This window comes from Ranitomeya variabilis, chromosome 6, assembly GCF_051348905.1.
Source record: "Ranitomeya variabilis isolate aRanVar5 chromosome 6, aRanVar5.hap1, whole genome shotgun sequence".
Lineage (NCBI taxonomy): Eukaryota > Metazoa > Chordata > Amphibia > Anura > Dendrobatidae > Ranitomeya > Ranitomeya variabilis.
Genome location: NC_135237.1, coordinates 558930528 through 558952328, shown reverse-complemented (window position 1 = coordinate 558952328; position 21801 = coordinate 558930528). Strand labels below are relative to the sequence as shown.

The 21801-nt window shown below is 43.9% G+C and overlaps 1 protein-coding gene across 20 annotated transcripts in view; it reads left to right on the top strand.

Moving 5' to 3' along the window:
* The window catches only part of PTK2 (protein tyrosine kinase 2), a 196438-nt gene that overhangs the window by 41557 nt on the left and 133080 nt on the right, over nucleotides 1-21801 (top strand). For 15 of the 20 annotated variants that reach the window (XM_077271302.1, XM_077271309.1, XM_077271306.1 and 12 more), the window contains one exon: nucleotides 11457-11483. The exons of 4 other annotated variants lie outside the window; for them this stretch is intronic. Coding sequence is in view for 7 of the 16 variants with exons in the window: in XM_077271291.1 (XP_077127406.1) it covers nucleotides 11457-11483 (27 nt within the window). In the remaining 9 variants the exon portion in view is untranslated. Of the gene's footprint in view, nucleotides 1-11456; nucleotides 11484-20386; nucleotides 20571-21801 lie in introns of those variants that run through there. One more of the 20 variants, XM_077271298.1, reaches the window with a different exon arrangement.

The window sequence follows — 21801 nt, the reverse complement described above, 5'->3', positions numbered from 1 at the left end:
TTATATTCTTGTACATAGAATCAGTATTATAATAGTTATATTCTTGTACATAGGGGGCAGTATTATAGTAGTTATATTCTTGTATATAGGGGCAGTATTATAGTAGTTATATTCCTGTACATAGGGACAGTATTATAGTAGTTATATTCTTGTACATAGAATCAGTATTATAATAGTTATATTCTTGTACATAGGGGGCAGTATTATAGTAGTTATATTCTTGTACATAGGGGCAGTATTATAGTAGTTATATCCTTGTACATAGGAGCAGTATTATAGTAGTTATATTCTTGTACATAGGAGCAGTGTTATAGTAGTTATATTCTTGTACATAGGAGCAGTATTATAGTAGTTATATTCTTGTACATAGGGGCAGTATTATAGTAGTTATATTCTTGTACATAGGGGGCAGTATTATAGTAGTTATATTCTTGTACATAGGGAGCAGTATTATAGTAGTTATATTCTTGTACCTAGGAGCAGTATTATAGTAGTTATATTCTTGTATATAGGAGGCAGTATTATAGTAGTTATATTCTTGCACATAGGAGCAGTATTATAGTAGTTATATTCTTGGACATAGGGACAGTATTATAGTAGTTTTATCCTTGTACATAGGGGCTGTATTATAGTAGTTATATTCTTGTACATAGTGGCAGTATTATAGTAGTTTTATCCTTGTACATAGGGGCAGTATTATAGTAGTTATATTCTTGTACATAGTGGCAGTATTATAGTAGTTATATTCTTGTACATAGGAGCAGTATTATAGTAGTTATATTCTTGTACATAGGAGCAGTATTATAGTAGTTATATTCTTGTACATAGGGGCAGTATTGTAGTAGTTATTTTTGTACATAGGAGCAGTATTATAGTAGTTATATTCTTGTACATAGGGGCAGTATTGTAGTAGTTATTTTTGTACATAGGAGCAGTATTATAGTAGTTATATTCTTGTACATAGGGGGCAGTATTATAGTAGTTATATTCTTGTACATAGGGGCAGTATTATAGTAGTTATATTCTTGTACATAGGAGCAGTATTATAGTAGTTATATTCTTGTACATAGGAGCAGTATTATAGTAGTTATATTCTTGTACATAGGGGCAGTATTATAGTAGTTATATTCTTGTACATAGGAGCAGTATAATATTAGTTATATTCTTGTACATAGGAGCAGTATTATAGTAGTTATAATCTTGTACATAGGAGCAGTATTATAGTAGTTATATTCTTGTACATAGGAGCAGTATTATAGTAGTTATATTCTTGTACATAGAATCAGTATTATAATAGTTATATTCTTGTACATAGGGGGCAGTATTATAGTAGTTATATTCTTGTATATAGGGGCAGTATTATAGTAGTTATATTCCTGTACATAGGGACAGTATTATAGTAGTTATTTTCTTGTACATAGGAGCAGTATTATAGTAGTTATATTCTTGTACATAGGAGCAGTATTATAGTAGTTATATTCTTGTACATAGGAGCAGTATTATAGTAGTTATATTCTTGTACATAGGGGCAGTATTATAGTAGTTATATTCTTGTACATAGGAGCAGTATAATATTAGTTATATTCTTGTACATAGGAGCAGTATTATAGTAGTTATAATCTTGTACATAGGAGCAGTATTATAGTAGTTATATTCTTGTACATAGGAGCAGTATTATAGTAGTTATATTCTTGTACATAGAATCAGTATTATAATAGTTATATTCTTGTACATAGGGGGCAGTATTATAGTAGTTATATTCTTGTATATAGGGGCAGTATTATAGTAGTTATATTCCTGTACATAGGGACAGTATTATAGTAGTTATTTTCTTGTACATAGGAGCAGTATTATAGTAGTTATATTCTTGTACATAGAATCAGTATTATAATAGTTATATTCTTGTACATAGGGGGCAGTATTATAGTAGTTATATTCTTGTATATAGGGGCAGTATTATAGTAGTTATATTCCTGTACATAGGGACAGTATTATAGTAGTTATTTTCTTGTACATAGGAGCAGTATTATAGTAGTTATATTCTTGTACATAGGGGGCAGTATTATAGTAGTTATATTCTTGTATATAGGGAGCAGTATTATAGTAGTTATATTCTTGTACCTAGGAGCAGTATTATAGTAGTTATATTCTTGTATATAGGAGGCAGTATTATAGTAGTTATATTCTTGCACATAGGAGCAGTATTATAGTAGTTATATTCTTGTACATAGGAGCAGTATTATAGTAGTTATATTCTTGTACATAGGAGCAGTATTATAGTAGTTATATTTTTGGACATAGGGACAGTATTATAGTAGTTTTATCCTTGTACATAGGGGCTGTATTATAGTAGTTATATTCTTGTACATAGTGGCAGTATTATAGTAGTTTTATCCTTGTACATAGGGGCAGTATTATAGTAGTTATATTCTTGTACATAGTGGCAGTATTATAGTAGTTATATTCTTGTACATAGGAGCAGTATTATAGTAGTTATATTCTTGTACATAGGAGCAGTATTATAGTAGTTATATTCTTGTACATAGGGGCAGTATTGTAGTAGTTATTTTTGTACATAGGAGCAGTATTATAGTAGTTATATTCTTGTACATAGGGGCAGTATTGTAGTAGTTATTTTTGTACATAGGAGCAGTATTATAGTAGTTATATTCTTGTACATAGGGGGCCGTATTATAGTAGTTATATTCTTGTACATAGGAGCAGTATTATAGTAGTTATATTCTTGTACATATGGGGCAGTATAATAGTAGTTATATTCTTGTACATAGGGGCAGTATTATAGTAGTTATATTCTTGTACATAGGAGCAGTATTATAGTAGTTATATTCTTGTACATAGGAGCAGTATTATAGTAGTTATATTCTTGTACATAGGAGCAGTATTATAGTAGTTATATTCTTGTACATAGGGGCAGTATTATAGTAGTTATATTCTTGTACATAGGAGCAGTATTATAGTAGTTATATTCTTGTACATAGGGACAGTATTATAGTAGTTATTTTCTTGTACATAGGAGCAGTATTATAATAGTTATATTCTTGTACATAGGGGCAGTATTATAGTAGTTATATTCTTGTACTATTCTTGTATTGTAGTATTATTTTTTTTATTAAGTAATTTCTCCTGTGCTGTGTGGCTGATGTTGCCATTTTCGGCTTCTGTGTAGGAGGAGATGATCTACTTTCTGTTGTGATCCCCGGTGTTGGTAGCAGAGAATCGGTAGTGATGAGTTCCTATCTCTGACATTAGTTAGTAGTATTTTCATGTCCAGTTCTCCTGTACTATGTTGACTTCTACAGTGTGTATAGGTACAATGAACCCTTTGTTGTCGCTGTGACATATTTTTTAATATTAAATCTCCATGATATTTGTCATCCTGACCTGTAATCCTGACAGATCTTCAGATGATCACATCTCGGGATCCTGCTGTCATTGCTGAAATCCCCGAATCTGCCAGTGTCACGGGTGATGGGTCTGCTGTGAATGACCTTTTACTCTTGTATTATGGGGCTGCTTCGTGGGTCACGTGCCGGTCTGTGCACCTGCTGGGTACTATAGTGCCCCCACCCCCACAACATCTGTATCGTCCCATGTCTACATCTGCCGTCTGCCCCATTGTATCACAGATGTTTCTGCAGACTCGGGTGCAGTCATAGTCTGAGCCTTGCTTTACATCCACTGGCTGTTCTTTGGGGGGTTTGCCATTGGTTTTCTTAAGTTTAGAGGGAAGAGATTGTTATAAAACAAGTGACTCCTATTACTGGATTTGACATTTTACCTTTGTACAATCAGTGCCGGACTGAAGGAGTCTGATTCTGGGATTTGCCAGATCAGCAAGAAAACCATTGCATAGGAATTGCTGGAGTCCGATGTGCCGCCGCTGCTGTCTGTGCACTCGCACTTCACACGATGGCGCGTTTCAGGACCTGGCGCTGGGCTCAGCTGCAGCTAATGGTCTCATTGCCCTCTGGGACACTTGGGCTTCTGGCAGGAAAGTCACTATCTATGGGCTGGGAATCTAGGACAAAGCGAATGGTGGGGGGCCGCGTGTCCACATTGGACCCGGCAGGGTGGACTGGCTCTGGCGGGAGGGGGGCAGTATGGATTTTAATTCTTGGATTACGGGCGCTGCTGCTTTGATGACATACTTAGTGGCTTTGACCAAATGCGTCAGGTCATCCATGAACGTTCAACTTCTCAAAGTGCCGGTAGACAGAAGTGAAGCATGTCGCTGCAAAGCACAGAAAACCTAAAATATAAGGGGGAAAAAAGGCCAAGCTTAGACATCACTCTCTTTATTACAAATTATACATGACAAATGGAGAAAACAAACCTGTAATGAAAGATTACCCTCCGACAAAGAAAGGCCATTTTAATCTCGGAATAAGAATTAGAAATAATAATAAAAATAAGCCACCGTATAAAAAAGCAAAAAAGAATAAATAAGTAAAAGTAAAAAAAAAATTGCACTACAGAAATGGTTAATCCTCCAAAAACTGTAAACCTTCCCCCCCCCCAAAAAAAAAACCAAACAATAATAATGTATTATATAATATGTAAAAATATTAGTGTTATCAATGGATAAAACACTAAAATATAAGAAAAATCCCCCTCCCAAAAAAGGAAAAAGAAAAAAATTAAATAAAAGACCAAATAAACTAAAAATACTCACCACATCCTAAAAAGTAAAAAATAAATAAATAAAAAATTATAGTCCTAAAATGAAATCAGTCACCCACCATCTAAAAAAAAAAAAAAGTACAGTACTTCAAAATGTAAGTAGGGGGCAAAATAAGCAATGGATGTTCTATAACATGGTAAAGTAGATAAAAAAATTTTTTTTTGCTCTTTTTTTTTTTTTTCTCTTAAGTTGACTAGCTAACACCCACCCTAAGAAAAATAAACAAGAAACCTTAAAAATTACATTTAAAATAGAATAAAAAGATAAATATAAAAATAATTTTGCCAATAAAAATAAAGCTCTTCATCCCCCTAAATCTGGTGTCTCCCACCCCTGTTCCCATAAGACCCCGCACAGATGGAGGGTCCTTAGTGAAAGCTGACACTCGGCCTTGACAGCAAATATAATTTTCAGAGAAGATGAAATGGTGACGCGCAGGTTACGCTCCCTGCAGGGGCGATAATGTCCCACTGAAGATTTATTGAGTGGTGACCCCCACCACAATCGCATCCCCCCATCTGCCACAGACCAAACAGAGTCCCGTAGATGGGGGCTATTGTGTGACCAAGGGAACAAAAGCCGTATGATGCAGCTGAGGCCGCGGCCGCTCACTCGCACCCAGCTCTCCGACACAAGAGGTTCTGCAGGGAAACACTGGACCATCGTAAATGCCGGCAAAGCCCTGGGATCCGGAAGACCGGAGCCGGAGTAACCGAGCGCTGCTGGAAATATTCCTCAAGAAACCACTGTGCATGGAGAGGACGCCCCATGGTAAGACGGGGCCGAGAGATGGTCATGGGGCATAAGGGGTGATCTGTGGTGTTACATGGGACTGCACGTGGCTTCTACATTATCTGTATATAGAGTTATCACTGTTATCTGTTGTTACATAGGACTGCAGGTGACATCTACTACATTATCTGTATATAGAGTTAGCACTGTTATCTGTGGTGTTACATGGGACTGCACGTTGCTTCTACATTATCTGTATATAGAGTTATCACTGTGTGATCTGTAGTGTTACATAGGACTGCATGTGACATCTACTACATTATCTGTACTCGGAGCGTTATCACTGTTATCTGTGGTGTTACATAGGACTGCAGGCGACATCTACTACATTATCTGTACTCGGAGAGTTATCACTGTGTTATCTGTGGTGTTACATAGGACTGCAGGCGACATCTACATTATCTGTCCTCAGAGTTATCACTGTTTATCTGGTGTTACATAGGACTGCAGGTGACATCTACATTATCTGTACTCAGTTATCACTGTTATCTGTGGTGTTACATAGGACTGCAGGCGACATCTACTACATTATCTGTACTCAGAGTTATCACTGTGTTATATGTGGTGTTACATAGGACTGCAGGTGACATCTACTACATTATCAGAGTGATCACTGTTATCTGTGGGGTTACATAGGACTGCAGGTGACTACTACATTATCTGTACTCGGAGAGTTATCATTGTGTTATATGTGGTGTTACATAGGACTGCAGGTGACATCTACTACATTATCTGTCCTCAGAGTTATCACTGTTTATCTGGTGTTACATAGGACTGCAGGTGACATCTACTACATTATCAGAGTGATCACTGTTATCTGTGGGGTTACATAGGACTGCAGGTGACTACTACATTATCTGTACTCAGAGCTATCACTGTTGTGTGGTGTTACATAGGACTGCAGGTGACATCTACTGCATTATCTGTACTCAGTTATCACTGTTTATCTGGTGTTACATAGGACTGCAGGTGGCATCTACTGCATTATCTGGTAAGGCTGTGCACACATTTGATGGTTTTGCGTTGATCACACAGGCGGCCACGCTTCAGAGCTGCAGTAAACTACCTAGATAGCTCTGTGCACATAGGCTGCCATGGTTCTTTACTGTGTGTCCGGTTTACACAGGACTAAGTGCTGCCGAGAATGAAGATCTTCTGTGCAGCACGGCTGATGATTGTGGATTTTGCCTTTGGCGGCCGGTGGTTGTGAATCAGCCGGGATTACAGACCCTCTAGTCATACAACCACATCGTAGTGAGTATGGCCGACCACAGGTGCGGGGGTGAGGAGCAGAGGTGGAGGCCATAATATAAACTGTTACATTCTGTTTCTTCCCCATTTTTTCCAGCCCTTTGATGTAATGTAGAATAGGTGGAGCATCACTTCTGGTCCATAAATGAGGAGCCCCCTTTAAGAGCGCACTTTCCAGTGTCTGACAGCAGGGGGCTCCTGTGCCGCCCGTCTGTGGACGCAGCAGGTGTCACCACCAGGCAGATGGCTTCATCATCCTCCATCTGTATGTTATGTGTTATTACACTCTCCATTCCAGGATTGGTCGCGACTCTGATCACATTATTCAGTTTCTTCTCATTTGTTGCAGGGGCGAATGTAAAGCCCCTCTAGGCTGGGTGAGGGGTCACACATTTATGTGGGAATTATAATTCTTGGTGACCCTTCCGTTGCCGCCTCTTTACTGGTGTCCGTCCGCTGTTTTCTGCCTTTCCGCATTACTTGGCAGCTCTATTGATGCTTATGAATTATTACATGTTCATCCGGCTGAGATTTCTTCTCCTCTTTCCCCCTCGTTACAGATGTGTGCGGCGCACCGACAATGCCACCGCACTAAGGATTCATTAGTGGGGCTGAGCGTCGGTACGTCCACAATCCGCTTATTTACCGCTGCGTCACGAGACCCTTATCATAGGATTCTGATAGTGTGCGTGATTGTGTATGGTATCCATTATTCATACCGTGATGTGATGGCCCGGAAAATGTACCCGAGTATTGGAGGGAATGGCGGAAATTTCCTAGAAATACAGGCAGATGCTTATCCATCATATAATACCATCAGGAATTGGCTGAGTTACATCCTGTATTATACCCCAGAGCTGCACTCACTATTCTGCTGGTGCAGTCACTGTGTACATATATTACATTACTGATCCTGAGTTACATCCTGTATTATACCCCAGAGCTGCGCTCACTATTCTGCTGGTGCAGTCACTGTGTACATACATTACATTACTGATCCTGAGTTACATCCTGTATTATACCCCAGAGCTGCACTCACTATTCTGCTGGTGCAGTCACTGTGTACATACATTACATTACTGATCCTGAGTTACATCCTGTATTATACCCCAGAGCTGCACTCACTATTCTGCTGGTGCAGTCACTGTGCTCATACATTACGTTACTGATCCAGAGTTACATCCTGTATTATACTCCAGAGCTGCACTCACTATTCTGCTGGTGCAGTCACTGTGTACATACATTACTGATCCTGAGTTACATCCTGTATTATACCCCAGAGCTGCACTCACTATTCTGCTGGTGCAGTCACTGTGTACATACATTACATTACATTACTGATCCTGAGTTACATTCTGTATTATACCCCAGAGCTGCACTCACTATTCTGCTGGTGTAGTCACTGTGTACATACGTTACTGATCCTGAGTTACATCCTGTATTATACCCCAGAGCTGCACTCACTATTCTGCTGGTGCAGTCACTGTGTACATACATTACATTACTGATCCTGAGTTGCATCTTGTATTATTATGCTCCAGAGCTGCACTCGCTATTCTGCTGGTGCAGTCACTGTGTACATACATTACTGATCCTGTATTATACTCCAGAGCTGCGCTCACTATTCTGCTGGTGCAGTCACTGTGTACATACATTACATTACTGATCCTGTATTATTCTCCAGAGCTGCACTCACTATTCTGCTGGTGCAGTCACTGTGTACATACATTACATTACTGATCCTGAGTTACATCCTGTATTATACTCCAGAGCTGCACTCACTATTCTGCTGGTGCAGTCACTGTGTACACACATTACATTACTGATCCTGAGTCACACCCTGTATTATACTCCAGAGCTGCACTCACTATTCTGCTGGTGCAGTCACTGTGTACATACATTACTGATCCTGAGTTACCTCCTGTATTATACCCCAGAGCTGCGCTCACTGTTCTGCTGGTGCAGTCACTGTGTACATACATTACTGATCCTGAGTTACATCCTGTATTATACCCCAGAGCTGCACTCACTATTCTGCTGGTGCAGTCACTGTGTACATACATTACATTACTGATCCTGAGTTACATCCTGTATTATTCTCCAGAGCTGCACTCACTATTCTGCTGGTGCAGTCACTGTGTACATACATTACATTACTGATCCTGAGTTACATCCTGTATTATACCCCAGAGCTGCACTCACTATTCTGCTGGTGCAGTCACTGTGTACATACATTACTGATCCTGAGTTACATCCTGTATTATACCCCAGAGCTGCACTCACTATTCTGCTGGTGCAGTCACTGTGTACATACATTACATTACTGATCCTGAGTGACATCCTGTATTATAACCCAGAGCTGCGCTCACTGTTCTGCTGGTGCAGTCACTGTGTACATACATTACTGATCCTGAGTTACATCCTGTATTATACCCCAGAGCTGCACTCACTATTCTGCTGGTGCAGTCACTGTGTACATAGATTACATTACTGATCCTGTATTATACCCCAGAGCTGCACTCACTATTCTGCTGGTGCAGTCACTGTGTACATACATTACATTACTGATCCTGAGTTACATCCTGTATTATACCCCAGAGCTGCACTCACTATTCTGCTGGTGCAGTCACTGTGCTCATACATTACGTTACTGATCCAGAGTTACATCCTGTATTATACTCCAGAGCTGCACTCACTATTCTGCTGGTGCAGTCACTGTGTACATACATTACTGATCCTGAGTTACATCCTGTATTATACCCCAGAGCTGCACTCACTATTCTGCTGGTGCAGTCACTGTGTACATACATTACATTACATTACTGATCCTGAGTTACATTCTGTATTATACCCCAGAGCTGCACTCACTATTCTGCTGGTGTAGTCACTGTGTACATACGTTACTGATCCTGAGTTACATCCTGTATTATACCCCAGAGCTGCACTCACTATTCTGCTGGTGCAGTCACTGTGTACATACATTACATTACTGATCCTGAGTTGCATCTTGTATTATTATGCTCCAGAGCTGCACTCGCTATTCTGCTGGTGCAGTCACTGTGTACATACATTACTGATCCTGTATTATACTCCAGAGCTGCGCTCACTATTCTGCTGGTGCAGTCACTGTGTACATACATTACATTACTGATCCTGTATTATTCTCCAGAGCTGCACTCACTATTCTGCTGGTGCAGTCACTGTGTACATACATTACATTACTGATCCTGAGTTACATCCTGTATTATACTCCAGAGCTGCACTCACTATTCTGCTGGTGCAGTCACTGTGTACACACATTACATTACTGATCCTGAGTCACACCCTGTATTATACTCCAGAGCTGCACTCACTATTCTGCTGGTGCAGTCACTGTGTACATACATTACTGATCCTGAGTTACCTCCTGTATTATACCCCAGAGCTGCGCTCACTGTTCTGCTGGTGCAGTCACTGTGTACATACATTACTGATCCTGAGTTACATCCTGTATTATACCCCAGAGCTGCACTCACTATTCTGCTGGTGCAGTCACTGTGTACATACATTACATTACTGATCCTGAGTTACATCCTGTATTATTCTCCAGAGCTGCACTCACTATTCTGCTGGTGCAGTCACTGTGTACATACATTACATTACTGATCCTGAGTTACATCCTGTATTATACCCCAGAGCTGCACTCACTATTCTGCTGGTGCAGTCACTGTGTACATACATTACTGATCCTGAGTGACATCCTGTATTATACCCCAGAGCTGCGCTCACTGTTCTGCTGGTGCAGTCACTGTGTACATACATTACTGATCCTGAGTTACATCCTGTATTATACCCCAGAGCTGCACTCACTATTCTGCTGGTGCAGTCACTGTGTACATACATTACATTACTGATCCTGAGTGACATCCTGTATTATAACCCAGAGCTGCGCTCACTGTTCTGCTGGTGCAGTCACTGTGTACATACATTACATTACTGGTCCTGAGTTACATCCTGTATTATAACCCAGAGCTGCACTCACTATTCTGCTGGTGCAGTCACTGTGTACATACATTACATTACTGATCCTGAGTTACATCCTGTATTATACCCCAGAGCTGCACTCACTATTCTGCTGGTGCAGTCACTGTGTACATACATTACTGATCCTGAGTTACATCCTGTATTATACCCCAGAGCTGCACTCACTATTCTGCTGGTGCAGTCACTGTGTACATAGATTACATTACTGATCCTGTATTATACTCCAGAGCTGCACTCATTATGCTGCAGGCCTCTCAGCTGAAATCTCCCAGGATCCCCTTCTCAGGAGTGTTCAGGTGACATTGTGGTAGTTGTTGCCTTTCCCCGATAATGCTCATTCTCACCATCGCTGTATATAGGAATGTGACGGATATCTGGTGAATTATTGATCTGCCACCTCCGATTTTTTTCGCTTGTTGTCGGGCGCTTTAGCTTTAAAAGTGATTAATGACAAATCTGCGTCCCGTCACTGGAAGCGCGGAGCCGGCAGAGATCGATCATTGTGTTAGTTTACTGCATTGTCTTTGAAAACTGCAAGCTTGCTGATTGTTTCCAGTAACTATCGTCTGCAGCTTCTACTGTCCACGAATGGTGAATGGGTGATGGTAGTGGGGGGCCGCAGACCTGGCTGCCAGCAGAGCCCCCTCCCCATATCACAGCTAATGCCAGCTTTCTATTTCTTTTCTAGATATTTCCAGACTTTCCTTCTCTCCAGGTGAGTGTTACTTTATGTATCGCTGTGGTGTTAGTTTGTGATTCCTTCTGTCTTGTGTTTCTGTCTCCGGCCTCCTCCGTGGCTTGCTGATGGTTTCCTTTATCTGTCGGCTTGTCAGTTCTACTCTTTTTGTTTGTTTTTGTTTGTGCTCCCAATAGTGGTGGCTGATGGAAACGTAAAAAATGTAATTTACTGTATATACTCGAGTATAAGCCGACCCGAGTATAAGCCGACCCCCCTAATTTTGCCACAAAAAACTGGGAAAACTTATTGACTCGAGTATAAGCCTAGGGGGGAAAATGCAGCAGCTACCGGTGAATTTCAAAAATAAAAATAGATGCTCCATACCGTTCATTATGGCCCCATAGCTGTGCCATATAGTGCTCTGCACCATTCATTATTGCCCCACAGCTGTACCATAGAAAGCTGTGCCATATAGTGCTCTGCACCGTTCATTATTTCCCCATAGCTGTGCCATATAGTGCTCTGCGCCGTTCATAATTGCCCCATAGATGTGCCATATAGTGCTCTGCACCGTTCCTTATTGCCCCATAGCTGTGCCATATAGTGCTCTGCACCGTTCCTTATTGCCCCATAGCTGTGCCATATAGTGCTCTGCACCGTTCCTTATTGCCCCATAGCTGTGCCATATAGTGCTCTGCACCGTTTACTATTGCCCCATAGATGTGCCATAGAAAGCTGTGCTGCTGCAATAAAAATAATAAACCACACACTCGCCTCTCTTGCTTGCAGCTCCTCAGCGTCCCGTCCCGGCGTCTCTCTGCACTGACTGATCAGGCAGAGGGCGGCGCGCACACTATATGCGTCATCGCGCCCTCTGACCTGCACAGTCAGTGCGGAGAGACGCCGGGAAGATGGAGCGCGCCCGGCGTGTGGAACGCGGACAGGTGAATATGTAATACTTACCTGCTCCCGGCGTCCCGCTCCTTCCCCCGGACAGCTGGTCTTCGGTGCCGCAGCCTCTTCCTCTGTCAGCGGTCACCGTTACCGCTGATTACAGAAATGAATAGGCGGCTCCGCCCCTATGGGATCCACTCCCATAGGGGCGGAGCCGCCTATTCATTTCTCTAATGAGCGGTCCCACGTGACCGCTGACAGAGGAAGAGCTGCGGCACCCAGAGACCGTGGGACGGGCAGGGGGAGCGCCAGGAGCCCCGGAAGCAGGTAAGTATACCTCAGCGCCCTCTCCCCCTCACCCGCCTACCGTGACTCGAGTATAAGCCGAGAGGGGCACTTTCAGGCCAAAAATTTGGGCTGAAAATCTCGGCTTATACTCGAGTATATATGGTAACCTCTCTTCAGCACTGTATATTACTGAATGTCGTGCTCGCACCATTCTCAGCAGATGCTGGCTGTGTCATACATCTGACACCCTCCGCTAATGGCAGCAACTGGGACTAGCTCTGATCGCTGCCATTTAGCCATTTAAATGCCGCTGTCATTATTATTATTATTTATTGTTATAGCGCCATTTATTCCATGGCGCTTTACATGTGAGGAGGGGTATACATAATAAAAACAAGTACAATAATCTTGAACAATACAAGTCATAATGGTACAGGAGGAGAGAGGACCCTGCCCGCGAAGGCTCACAATCTACAAGGGATGGGTGAGAATACAGTAGGTGAGGATAGAGCTGGTCATGCAGCGGTTTGGTCAATCGGTGGTTACTGCAGGTTGTAGGCTTGTCGGAAGAGGTGGGTCTTCAGGCTCTTTTTGAAGGTTTCGATGGTAGGCGAGAGTCTGATGTGTTGTGGTAGAGGGTTCCAGAGTAGGGGGGATGCGCGAGAGAAATCTTGTATACGATTGTGGGAAGAGGAGATAAGAGGGGAGTAGAGAAGGAGATCTTGTAAGGATCGGAGGGTGCGTGTAGGAAAGTACCGGGAGACAAGGTCACAGATGTATGGAGGAGACAGGTTGTGGATGGCTTTGTACGTCATCGTTAGGGTTTTGTACTGGAGTCTCTGGGCAATGGGGAGCCAGTGGAGGGATTGACAGAGGGGAGAGGCCGGAGAATAGCGGGGGACAGGTGGATTAGTCGGGCAGCAGAGTTTAGAATAGATTGGAGGGTTGCGAGAGTGTTAGAGGGGAGGCCACAGAGCAGGAGGTTGCAGTAGTCAAGGCAAGAGATGATGAGGGCATGGACTAGGGTTTTTGCAGATTCTTGGTTGAGGAAAGTACGGATCCGTGAAATATTTTTGAGTTGAAGTCGGCAGGAAGTGGAAAGGGCTTGGATATGTGGTTTGAAGGAGAGATCAGCGTCAAGGATTACCCCGAGGCAGCGAGCTTGTGGGACTGGGGAGAGTGGGCAGCCGTTTACTGTAATGGATAGGTTCGTTGGGGGGGGGGGGTCGCGTGAGATGGGGGAAAGATGATGCATTCTGTTTTGTCCATGTTAAGTTTCAGAAATCTAGCGGAGAAGGATGAAATAGCAGATAGACATTGAGGGATTCTGGTTAGTAGGGAGGTGATATCTGGTCCAGAGATGTAGATCTGTGTGTCATCAGCATACAGGTGATACTGAAAGCCATGAGATTCTATGAGCTGTCCCAGCCCAAAGGTGTAAATGGAGAAGAGCAGGGGCCCTAGGACTGAACCTTGCGGGACTCCGACAGATAGGGGGCGAGGTGAGGAGGTGGTGTGTGAGTGGGAGACGCTGAATGTCCGGTCTGTTAGGTATGATGAGATCCAGGATAGGACCAAGTCTGTGATGCCAAGGGATGAGAGGGTCTGTAATAATAGGGAATGGTCCACTGTGCCAAAGGCAGCCGACAGGTCCAGGAGGAGGAGGACAGAGTAGTTTCTCTTGCTATGCTAATATTTCCGTGCCTGTACAAGTCCCATTTGTTAAAATGTAATAATCAAAGAAAAAAATATTGAAATGCCAAAATAGTTTTTTTTTTTTTTTTTTTTTGTATTTCAGCCTCCAAACCCCCATAAAATACGATAAAAAGCGACGACAACATAAATACCACATTCTAGTATGAATAAAAACTACAGCTTGTTTATTAGTTTTATTAGTGCGCAAAAAAAAAGCTACTTAAAAAATAATGGTTAGAAAATGGCAACAGGGTTTTTTTTTTCCCTTTACTAAATTCCCTAATTTTTTTTCAGCTCTGAAATAATAATAAAAAAAAAATATATACAACTATTGCCCAATTTTCTGATCTGGAGAATCATGTCTTCATGTCATTTTTACCACAATGCAAAAAAAAAATGAAGCCCAGAAAACAATGAAGGAATCGCAGAGATTTTTTTTTTCTTTTTTACATCAGTTGGAATTTTTGTTTTTTGTTTGTAAAAATGAATAGATTGGCAGACAGACAAGAAAAAAAATAAGGGGAGGAAAAAAAAGACGAAATCACCAAAGCAAAAATTGGCGCTGACTGGAAGGGGTTCACATAAATCTGTCGATTCCTTTGTGCCCATTTACAGATATGGAAATATTTTCAGAAAAGAAGACTTAGAAAATATTCAAAGGAGGCCTCAAATGCCCATCGGGTGGTCCGAAATTCGGCTGTTTTCGCTAAGCCTTGCCCCAAGCCAGACCCCTGTTGGTCTTGATTGAAAGTTTATGTCGTTATTTAATGCACCAAAATCTTGTGCTTTCCGCGGCCGGCACAAGTGCAGAGCTCCCACTGCTTAGTCGACCAGCCACTGCTGATAAACTGTAGAGGTGGCCGGTAACCTAGGCAACGAGCAGTAAGCTAAAGAATTAAGCTTTAATTAATTTCTTGAGAACAGAAAATCTTTTGATGAGAAGTAAATTACAAAGTTCTTTTCTTGTGAGCTACAATTGTATCCTGTCTTCATGTTTCTATACCCTGCACTGATACATTGTAACAAACATCAGCTCACAAGATGGACTGTAGACCAGTGTACCAATCCCTCAGCGGTGAGAACTACAAGGTCAGGACCAGTTTCCAGCCTGTGCATGTAGTGGGAACGTCTCCGTTCACAGACTGTCAGAGGATGTTATTTTGGAGCAGAGAAGATAATCCTGATTGGGGTTGATGCCTAGTCCAATGGCGCAGATGGAGCGGAATTTAGTTTCACTGTCAGTAGACCAATGTATTAATAATCAATGGTCCCTTTAAGGCCGTGTCACTGGGATATCATGATGTGCGGGTCCAGACACTGCTGCTTTATATATGAGATTTTTGTACGGTTTGTGTCCAGGCTATTGTTTTCTGTTATCAGCCGCTGTAGATTTATTTAATAGGATGAATGACACATCCCTGCCCTACTTCATCCCCCCCCCCCATAATCTCCATTGCGGAGACCCCTCCGAGACCGAATCATATGAACAGAGGTGTTTGAGCAGCACAGAGTATTTCAGGAAGGGGGTGTGCTGATCTTGCCAGAGGGCACATAGTGAAAGGTGTGGGGTGCTCCAGCAGCACAGAGTATTTCAGGAGGCGAGTGTGCTGATCTTGTGGCCAGGGCTTTTGATACAATTAATGTGAATTCTTGGATTCCTGATTTCCTGCGGCTGCTTTTCCACGAATTACCGCAGCGGAGCTTCTGCTGTCACAGATCCTGGAGCGGCGGCCGCCATACTGTGGGGACTGCTGGACTTCATAGTCCGTTTCCCTCTTTACCCCTGAAGCTGATCTCTGGGTGCAGATGTAACCACCGCTGGCCTCCGTGGCACGACGCCCATACAATCCGATCATGACCTAGTCCTGCTGACACAGACGCAGAGGGTTACAATGTGTCAGATCAGGGAAACAGTCAGCCAGGACTGGAGACTGATACATTGTAGCGGAGAAAGATGTGTGCTGCTGATGTATTTTGCTGCCACTAATTATCTACAGTCCTGGACAAAAGTGTTGGCACCCTGGAAATTGTTGCAGAAAATGGAGTATTTCTTACAGAAATGTATCACAATTACACATGTTTAGTTACTCGCCTGTTTATTTCCTTTGTGTTTACTGGAACAGCACAAAAAGAGAGGGGAAAAAGGCAAATTGGACAGAACTTCACACAAAACCCCAAAATGGGCTGGACAAAATTGTTGGCACCCTCAACTTACTATTTGGTTGCACACCTGTTGGAATAAATTAGTGTCTTCTGTAACCAGCCACAAGCTTCTTACTCCTCTCAGCTGGGATTTTGGACGACTCTTCTGCAGACAGCTCCAGGTCTGTCATATGTGAAGGCATCTCCTCCGAACAGAAAGCTGGGTTTCCGTCCTAGACCATGGGTGTTCCAACAGGACAATGACCCCAAACATACTTCAAGAAGCCTCCAGAAATGTATGGAAACAAAGCGCTGGAGAGTTCTGAAGTGTCAGCAATGAGTCCGGATCTAAATCCCTTTGAACACATGTGGAGAAATCTTAACATTTCTGACACTGGGTACTACATAACTACCCAAAATCCTTTGGTAATCTCCAGATTTGATGTCTTGCACATAGTCAAGGCACCCTGTGCCAGAAGCAGCAAAACAACCCCAAAAACATCTTTGAGCCTCCACCATATTTGACTGTAGGTACTGTTTTCTTTCCTTTAGAAGGTCTCATTCCATTTTCGGTTAACAGTAGAATGATGTTCTTTACGAAAATGCTCTGTTGATCTCATCTGTCCACAAGAAGTTTTCCCAGAAGGATTTAGGCAAAGTGCTGTCTATTTTTTATGTCTGTCAGCAGTGGGGTCCTCCTGGTTTTCCTGCCATAGCATTTCATTTAATTCAGATATTTACGTGTAGTTTGCGCTGACACTGATGCCCCCTGAGCCTGCAGAACTGCTTGGATTTCTTTGGAACTTGATTGGGGCTGTTTATCCCCGATCCAAACTATCCAGTGTTGCAACCTTTCATCATTTTTTTTTCTATGCCGTCCATGTCCAGGGAGGTTAGATACAGCACCATGGGCTGTAAACTGTTTGATATGTTGCGCACTGTGGAAAAAGGAATATCAAGATCTCTGGAGATGGACTTCAGAACCAAAATTATTGAAAAATGTCATCAATCTCAAAGTTACAAGTCCTCAGACAATTCTTTTCTCTTCTTTCTGTTCTCCATGCTTAGTGTGACAGACACACAATGCAAAGACTGAGTCAACTTCTCCCCTTTTTATCTGGCTTCAGGTGTGATTTTCATATTGCCCACACCTGTCACTTGCCACAAGTGAATTTGAATGAGCATCACATGCGTGAAACAAGCTATTTACCCACAGTTTTGGAAAGGTGCCAACAATTTTGTCCAGACCATTTTATTTGTAATTGTATCTAATTTGCTTTCTTTTCTCTATTTTTTCTGTTCCAATACACACAAAGGAAATAAACGTGTATAATAACATGTGTAATTGCAATATTTTTATGACAGAAACTTTTCATTTTCTGGAGCAATTTCAAGAGTGCCAATACTTTTGGCCATTACTGTATGTCGGATGCAATTGTAGCAAAATCTCAGTTGTGAGACACCAGGTGTGAGCAGCTGATTTTTGGATGCATGAAAAAATATTTCAGCTTTTCACAGCAAGCAAAGATTTGGAATATGGTGGTGAGTTATACATTTCTGGGTGACATTTTTGGGGATTTTGCCGCAGTGAGTTCTGTGATTTGGGCTTCGCTCTCCCGCAGATGTTCCTGTCTGGTGTCACTGGAGGTTTTCTGTTCCTGGAAGGCAGTGACTGATGTGGTCATTTGCAGCGTGGGATTAGAGGAGGATGGCTGCAGGCCGTCAGCATGCGCCCATCCACATGTCACATATCTGTCCCTCCAGCGCCGAGTGCTTGAGTCACCTACACATGGTCTCCGGGATCAGTAATGGGGGTGAGGGTCCTGCAAGTGATTCAAAGAAATACCAGTAACCTGTATACATAAAGTGGTGAGGGTATAAATCTGTATCAAAAGATAAAGAACAGCATCCAATCCGGGTAAAAAAATAGAATTAACTCTTTATTTTGCCAAAATGCAACTTTTCGACCAATATAGGTCTTTTCTATGCTTCAAAAAGACCTATATTGGTCGAAATGTTGCATTTTGGCGAAATAAATTATTCCCCCCCCCCCCCCCCCCCCTCTTGGATTGGATGCTGATCTTCTTTATCTTTTGGTATGTAGTTTTCCATTTGGGTCCAGTGGAACTAGAACGTGCATTCTGAGGTCTGAAGTGCTGTCGACTGCTGCTTTTCTATTTTGTGTATAAATCTGTATGTCATGAGCGCCCCCTATTGGTGGCTGTATAAATCTGCATTTAGTGAGCTCCCCTTAGTGGTAGCTGTATAAATCTGTATGTAGTGAGCTCCCCTTAGTGGTAGCTGTATAAATCTGTATGTAGTGAGCTCCCCCTAGTGGTGGCTGTATAAATCTGTATGCAGTGAGCTCCCCCTAGTGGTGACTGTATAAATCTGTATGTAGTGATCTCCCCCTAGTGGTGGCTATATAAATCTGTATGTAGTGAGGTCCCCCTAGTGGTGACTGTATAAATCTGTATATAGTGAGCTCCCCCTAGTGGTGACTGTATAAATCTGTATGTAGTGAGCTCCCCCTAGTGGTGGCTGTATAAATCTGTATGCAGTGAGCTCTCCCTAGTGGTGACTGTATAAATCTGTATGTAGTGAGCTCTCCCTAGTGGTGACTGTATAAATCTGTATGTAGTGATCTCCCCCTAGTGGTGGCTGTATAAATCTGTATGTAGTGAGCTCCCCCTAGTGGTGGCTGTATAAATCTGTATGTAGTGAGGTCCCCCTAGTGGTGGATGTATAAATCTGTATGTAGTGAGGTCCCCCTAGTGGTGGCTGTATAAATCTGTATGTAGTGAGGTCCCCCTAGTGGTGGCTGTATAAATCTGTATGTAGTGAGGTCCCCCTAGTGGTGGCTGTATAAATCTGTATGTAGTGAGGTCCCCCTAGTGGTGGCTGTATAAATCTGTATGTAGTGAGCTCCTCCTAGTGGTGGCTGTATAAATCTGTATATAGTGAGCTCCCCCTAGTGGTGGCTGTATAAATCTGTATGTAGTGAGCTCTCCCCCTAGTGGTGGCTGTATAAATCTGTATGCAGTGAGCTCTCCCTAGTGGTGACTGTATAAATCTGTATGTAGTGATCTCCCCCTAGTGGTGGCTGTATAAATCTGTATGTAGTGAGCTCCTCCTAGTGGTGGCTGTATAAATCTGTATGCAGTGAGCTCTCCCTAGTGGTGACTGTATAAATCTGTATGTAGTGAGCTCTCCCCCTAGTGGTGGCTGTATAAATCTGTATGCAGTGAGCTCTCCCTAGTGGTGACTGTATAAATCTGTATGTAGTGATCTCCCCCTAGTGGTGGCTGTATAAATCTGTATGTAGTGAGCTCCCCCTAGTGGTGGCTGTATAAATCTGTATGTAGTGAGGTCCCCCTAGTGGTGGATGTATAAATCTGTATGTAGTGAGGTCCCCCTAGTGGTGGCTGTATAAATCTGTATGTAGTGAGCTCCCCCTAGTGGTGGCTGTATAAATCTGTATATAGTGATCTCCCCCTAGTGGTGGCTGTATAAATCTGTATATAGTGATCTCCCCCTAGTGGACAGGGTGGAGCCATTTGCCGGGGTATTATTATTATTCTTATTTGTCTAGCAGCCTTGATTCCCTGGTGCTGTCCCTGAGAACAGAGGCGTTCACCCCACCAGACACCCGGCGCCCCGTTACCTTCGTGTACAGCCTGTGATCACACAGATGACGGTGTGCGGTGACGGACCGCTCCTTCCCGGTGTCCCCGCTTCTGGCTGCCTGTGGAGACACTGCCGGCTGCTCTGCCGCACGCGGACGCTGCTCTGCTTCCTGAGGCTCCTGTCCCTTTAAATCCCCGCGTATCGTGAGATTAGCATATTCACAAGGTGTATGCAGATGAGGCCCCGCCCCCGGGAGGCCCCGCCCCGCTCTCCCCGGCGCTGGCTGTACCGGGATGCGGCGCGTGTCCGGCCCCGGCTGCTGCTGCTGCTGCTGCGGGCGGCGCTGAGTCGGGACATTGTCGCCGCCGGTCGCGGTGTCGCCGTGTCCGGGCTGCCGGCCGGGCCCCGAGCAGACAGGTGCCGCCATCTCTATGGAGAAGAGCGGCTGCAGCCCATTCCCGATCTGCTGGGCGAAAGGTACCGGGCTGTGCGGGGGGAGGACGGCCACATCCGGGGCCTCACTGGCGGCGGCGCTGCAGCCGGACACCCGCGGGTTAACCCTGCACTCTCCGGACCCGGCGGCGGTGGCGGCAGGGCTTTATTAACCCTCTCCTGGCCGGCTGACATCAGCGGGCGGCCGCTCGGGGGGTAATTAACCCTTCACCTTCCCGGCTCTGACCTGACAGCTGCCTCTGACTCGCACTCTGGTTAACCACTTAGTGACTGCCCCCTGAAACAGCAGCTCGGGTATTAACCCTTCACCGGCAGGACATTGTTGTTGTTTTAAGAGGGTCGCGTTAGGTGCCGCATTAACTCCATCCTGTCCGGCAATAAAGGGTTAAGGTGGAACGTGTCGTTGTTGTTGTTGTAGGTGTTAACCCTTCCTTTTACGTGTGGCCCCTATAGAGTTGGGGGGGTGGTCTGGGCTTTCAGGTCCTGAGGGGTTAATGCATGTGTACGCTGTTAACTCTTGCAGGTTCTGGCTCTGGCCGTCCTCCTTGGTTGGGTAGGGGTTAATCGGGGCCGGCTGTGATTAACCCCTTGGGTGCTGGCCGTCACTCTGCCTCCTCCATGGCCTTTGTTTTGTCCCCTGGTCCGGGATCTTACTCTGCTTCTTCCTCCAGGACAAAGGGCAAAAAAAGGAGAGAAATCAGGATATTACAAATCTGCAAATGGCGACCGGTGAATGATTGATTGGCGCTCGCTCCACGTTCATTCATGTCCCCGGGTGACGCAGTGACATCACCAGAGGCTGGCGGCTTTTGTTGTGACGGTGGCGGGGGACGATGCCACCAACGAGGTCACCGCCTGCCGCCTCCAGATTAAGCGACACCGCGGATTCTGCTGCATCTGCCGCCATAGGGCGAAACGGGGCCCCTGCACCATCTGTAGGCGCCATAGGGCGAAACGGGGCCCCTGCACCATCTGTAGGCGCCATAGGGCGAAACGGGGCCCCTGCACCATCTGTAGGCGCCATAGGGCGAAACGGGGCCCCTGCACCATCTGTAGGCGCCATAGGGCGAAACGGGGCCCCTGCACCATCTGTAGGCGCCATAGGGTGAAACGGGGCCCCTGCACCATCTGTAGGCGCCATAGGGTGAAACGGGGCCCCTGCACCATCTGTAGGCGCCATCTGACACTTCACGTTGGGACAAAGTCCCAGACAAGCCGACAACTTGTGGCCAAGAAGCCCAGCAGCGCTGACAGC